The sequence below is a fragment of the Phoenix dactylifera genome, chromosome 6 (genome assembly GCF_051530095.1).
Source record: "Phoenix dactylifera cultivar Ajwa chromosome 6, Ajwa_hap1_PhDact_Kaust_v1.1, whole genome shotgun sequence".
Taxonomy (NCBI): domain Eukaryota; kingdom Viridiplantae; phylum Streptophyta; class Magnoliopsida; order Arecales; family Arecaceae; genus Phoenix; species Phoenix dactylifera.
The window spans coordinates 8,863,334-8,868,463 of NC_143195.1; the positions used below are offsets into that span (position 1 = coordinate 8,863,334).

General features: G+C 36.8%; 1 protein-coding gene across 1 annotated transcript; it reads left to right on the forward strand.

Moving 5' to 3' along the window:
- The first annotated feature begins 4,219 nt into the window (after nucleotides 1–4,219).
- Nucleotides 4,220–4,693, forward strand: LOC149753282 (uncharacterized). The gene has a single exon (XM_089923776.1). The coding sequence runs from the start codon at nucleotides 4,220–4,222 to the stop codon at nucleotides 4,691–4,693; it is 474 nt and encodes a 157-aa protein (XP_089779902.1).
- The last annotated feature ends 437 nt before the right edge of the window (nucleotides 4,694–5,130 follow it).

The window sequence follows — 5,130 nt, forward strand, 5'->3', positions numbered from 1 at the left end:
ACCCCTATAATAAATGCAGATGTGTAGATATTGGAACCTTCCAAAATGAGGTGTCCATGAGGTCCAACAGTATGAAGTGCATCTTTGGACCATACAACAGCACTACCATGGTAATATGTCACTGAATCCATCAATTGCACCCACAACCAATCTAGATAGTTTGGTTTTATCCCAAATCGCAGATGGATTGATATCTTTTAGTTTGTTTGCTAAATGAGCCAGGTTTATATTTAGAATCCTAATATGTCTGACCTGCTTTAACTTGTTGAACAATTAGATCAGGTCATTTAAAGTGTCTAACTCAATCAATATGTTTATTAGGTTACACAAGCCAATCATATTACATGTTTGATAAACAAATTAGGTTCAATTTTGGATTTCTGATCCAATTAATAAACATGTCAAATTTGAGTTGGCAAGATGTTTGTGCTTTTGATATTTTAGCCCTAATCCAACCCAAACCTAACTTATTACCATCCGGATACGATATTGGCATAACAACATTGTCTAAGGAACAAGTCCAAGGAGAGCGTAAGCACGTCTTGTCCGTATCCACTAGGAAACCTTCCAGTACCTAAGCCAAACACAACTCTCAAAGAATAAAAGAAAATATGAGAGGGGCAAAGAGACAGCGTAAGAGAGTTGAAAGAGAATTTACCTTGAGAGTTTCCGAAAATACAATATATAGACAAGGGCTGGAGCCCGTCACTGAGTAGTTTAGGGCTATGTGCTATTTGATAAGGCAACAAACTGTGTATCTCGCCTGTAAATTTTGTCCGCACTTCTCAGTTGAGAGATTTGTTTGAGCATTGTGTTTGTTAGAAAACAGTTAGCGATTATAGCCGAGTTGTTGTTAGCCATGAGCAGAGTTTGAAATATAGAGAACTCTCAGCATACATTTGGATTAACCATATGACAAGCTTTAAATGGTTAGCCGACGACTAGGTGATGAGCTTTCATTAGCCAGCTCGCCGTATTAGTAGAGGTCGATTCCAAGATATATAAGAGAGAATATTTTTATGGCGTACTTGTTGATAACAAATGTCCTTGTAAAATATGATTATGATATAAATTTAGAAAATCTTGGGAAGGTACATTACAAATCATGAGAAATCTCTAATTGGGGTGTTAATGGGCTAGGTCATGCCTACGTCTAAAGCAAAAGAAGGTTTAAACCTCAGGCTCGAGTCCAATCTAGCCCAAATTTGGCCCGGCAGTATCAAGCCTGAGTCTGACCCGACCTTGTTTATACTTTCAAGCTTATTGCCCAACAGATACAGCCCGGAGGGGGAGTGAATTGGGTCTTTTAAAAATTTTCAATTGCTTCTAAACTTTTCAATTAATTAAGCTAAGTGGTATGGATGCACAGTGAAATTTAAACTTAGCAACAGTTTAATTCTAATCTGATCAAGATTAAAACTATTAAGCAGCGGACTTAATAAACAATTAGTCTAAGTTTTTCCAAGCATGCATTTCAATACAATGAATCTTAATGCAGTTTTATTAAATGAAACTTGATTAAACAATTTGAATATACTTGCAACTAAAGGATGCGTGCATAAGAGTTAAACAAGCAATTCAATTAGACATTTATCTAAGTAAGTAAGCGAGGAAATTAAACAATAAAGAAGCATCACCAAATACAACAAGAGTATAGTGGTTCGGTGCCAACTGCACCTACATCCACTTCCCAAGCTCTCTTGAAAATTTCACTATAATCCTAAGACTATAGTCTGGTTGTTTTACAATCTCACAACCTAACTTATTGTTTTTTCAGGATCACAACGAATCCAAGTTGGTTTTTCCAGGCTCACCATTCCAAAATCTATCCCGATTGTTTTTCGGGTTCACAATCAACCCAGTTGATTTTTCTAAAGGCTCACTAACTAAAACCTTTACAATGTTTATTTTCTGAACTCACAAACAACCCAGTTGGTTTTTTTCAAAAGCTCACCAACCAAAACCTTTCCGTTTATTTTTTGGGCTCACAAACAACCCAGTTGGTTTTCCCAAAGGCTCACCAACCAAAATCTTTCCGTTTATTTTCCGGGCTCACAAACAATCCGATTGGTTTTTATTAAAACACACCAACCAAAACCTTTTCCTTATTAAATTCTCCTAATTCAACAACTTCCAATTTAGGTTTGGAACAACCTTTACAAGTGCAAGAATTGAAGAAATTAAAGCACACTAGAGTTGTGCTCAAGATATAAAACACAAGAGAAAGAAAAGAGCAAAACTTGGATTGGTGTGGTGGTTGATCTTTGAAGTTCTTCACCAATTGATTGAGGTTGAGGATGTGATCTTGAGGCTTTTGGTGAATGCTCTGATTGATCCTAACTTGAATAGCTCTTCTCTTGCTCAAATGTTTGGCCCTTTTTGTAGATTTGGCGTTATGCTGCTCTCTTTTGGAGTTCTTGAAAAAAATTGATCTTGTGGAGCTCTTCCTCACTTTATTTTGTAGTGTTTCCATGAATTTATAGCTTTAAGAATATGTGGCAAGCTTTTTCTAGCTGTTAGAGACGAAATAGAACTGTTAGAGATGAAAAACTAGCCGTTGGAGTTGTGAAAAACTAGCTGTTATGCCTTCCAGCGTGCTCGAGTCGACTCACGCAAACCTTGAGTCGACTCGGTTGAAGTAGGAGTCGGTTCGTGAATAGAAGTCGGCTCAGCACTGTAGCTGGAGTCGACTTGGCACTGTAGTTGGAGTCGACTTGGCACTGTAGCTGGAATCGACTCGGCACTGTAGCATTGAAAACTACTTTTTGTCCTGACTGAGAGTGAGTCGGCTCGGCACTGTAGCTGGAGTCGGCTCGAGCACTATAGTGCTGTACCATGGCACTCCAAAGTTTCAGAGTCAACTTTAAGCTTTCAAGAGTCGACTCAAGGACTATTTTTTTAAATTTTTCTTTACAATTGTCCCTCTGACTTGAATTCTTTGTACTTGAAACTTGGGTCAATGAAGTGTGGCTTTTTTCCAACTTTTCTGAGAACTTTTGAGGACTTATTGCATTCTTCCAACTTGCTATATTCCTTGCAAAACAAATTATTTTTGCAACACAACCATTAGTAATTATACTTCAAAGTTTTGTGATCATCAAAATCAATCTTTGGGTCAATAAAGCTGTGTTAGATTTAGAACTAGGATCTATTCATTTTTCACTAAATTTCAACTCATGTGTAGCTTGAAAATTAACTGGGCCTCAATTGCCAAATCTGACCTCAGCCCTCGGCCATGATCCAATTTAGACTAGATCAGATTTGAGTGGAGATTCAAAAAAATCAAATTTAAGTGTAGCAAGTCCGATCTAGGCTGGATTGGATGTGAATAAAGATCCACTGCAGCGTAGTTATATAAAGGCTAAATTTTTTGTAGGCCCAAACCTAGTTGTAAAAAGATTATAGAAATCTATCTTTAAACTTGTGCCCAAGCTTAGATATACAGTCTAGATCGGCTACAGATTTGCAGATCTTCGCAACAGCCCCATTGCATTACTCTTTCTAATGTAGAAGGATGTAATGATGCCTTCTCTAAGTCCAAGTTCAGTTCAGTATGGATTTATATATAAAAAAATAATATCTCCACTAATACCCCTTCACATCGGAAAACAATAAAAGTGTTATGAATCCACCGTATTTGGGTGGATGACCACTTAATCTTCACCTCTTAGGTTTTCCATCTTTTGTAACTCCTACATGTGCCCCTTATCCCTTGGGGATGTCTACATTCATCCATCTTTTCACCTTCTCTTATCCTTTAATTGTCTTGTGATTATGACTATTATATTTTCTCGTTATCACCATTATATCTCCTCATTATAATCCTAGGCCTATAAAAAGGTACCTTGAGGAGGATGAAATGTACACAAGTGAAAAAAGAAAGAAAGGCATTAGAAAAAAATGAGAAATACTATTAGTTCACGAAGAACTAATTTTCTACAATTTCTGTGTCTTATTTATTTTCTTGTCTCCAATCTCTTTACCTTTTATTTTACAACACGTTATCAGCATGAAGGCTCTACCAATTGTGGAAGTACGTGGTGTTCTTTCTACAAGAAAAATATTTTCTGTGCCATTCTCCAATCTGTAAGTTTCTTTTTCAAATTAGTATTCTCAATATCTAATTTATGTTTTTTATGATTGACATAGAATGGTCAAATTGTTCACTTGCAATTTGTATGATACAAATTCATAATTCTATGATTCTTGTTTGTAGAGAATGTCGAATCTTACCAAACTTGAATTCGTTGCTCTTGATATTTCTGGCAAGAATTACTTGTCTTGGATCCTTGATGCTGAGATCCATCTTGATGCAATGAACCTTGAAAATACTATAAAGGAAGAAAATCAAGCGTCCCTACAGGACCGTGCTAAAACAATGATTTTTCTTCGGCACCATCTTCATGAGGAATTGAAAACTGAGTATCTAACAGTAAAAGATCCCCTCATTTTGTGGAATAATTTAAAGGAGAGATATGAGCACCAGAAGTGTGTAATCCTCCCAAAAGCTCGATATGATTGGATGCACCTGAGGTTGCAAGATTTTAAGAGTGTTAGTGAATATAATTCTGCACTCTTTAAAATTAGCTCACTTTTGAAATTATGTGGTGAGAAAGTCACCGATGAGGATATGTTAGAGAAGACATTTACTATTTTTCATGCCACGAATGTGCTCCTGCAGCAGCAATATTGAGAGAGAAAGTTCACAAAGTATTCTGAACTTATATCTTGTCTTCTAGTGGCTGAGCAAAATAATGAGCTTTTGTTGAAAAATCACCAATCTCGTCCTACTAGTTCCATACCATTCCCTGAAGCGAATGACACATCATTCCCTGAAGCGAATGATAAATCATTCCAAAGAATCATAGATATGGGAGAGGATGTGGTAGAAAAAATTATCATGGTGGCACTAGAAGTGAAACCACCAAAAAGAGAAATAACAAGCGGGATGCACCATACCACCAGAAGTGGAACCACCAAAGTGGAATAACTCAGATAAAAGAGAAGGCTCTCAGAGTAAAAAGAAATTTGAAGATGTGTGTTATAGATGTGGTATGAATGGACATTGGTCGCGTATTTGTCGTACGCCTAAGCATTTGGCAGACCTCTACCAAGCCTCTTTGAAAGAAA

Bases quoted from the DNA above. Each gene is read 5' to 3' on its own strand.
- LOC149753282 (XM_089923776.1), top strand. From the start codon at position 4,220: ATGTCGAATCTTACCAAACTTGAATTCGTTGCTCTTGATATTTCTGGC.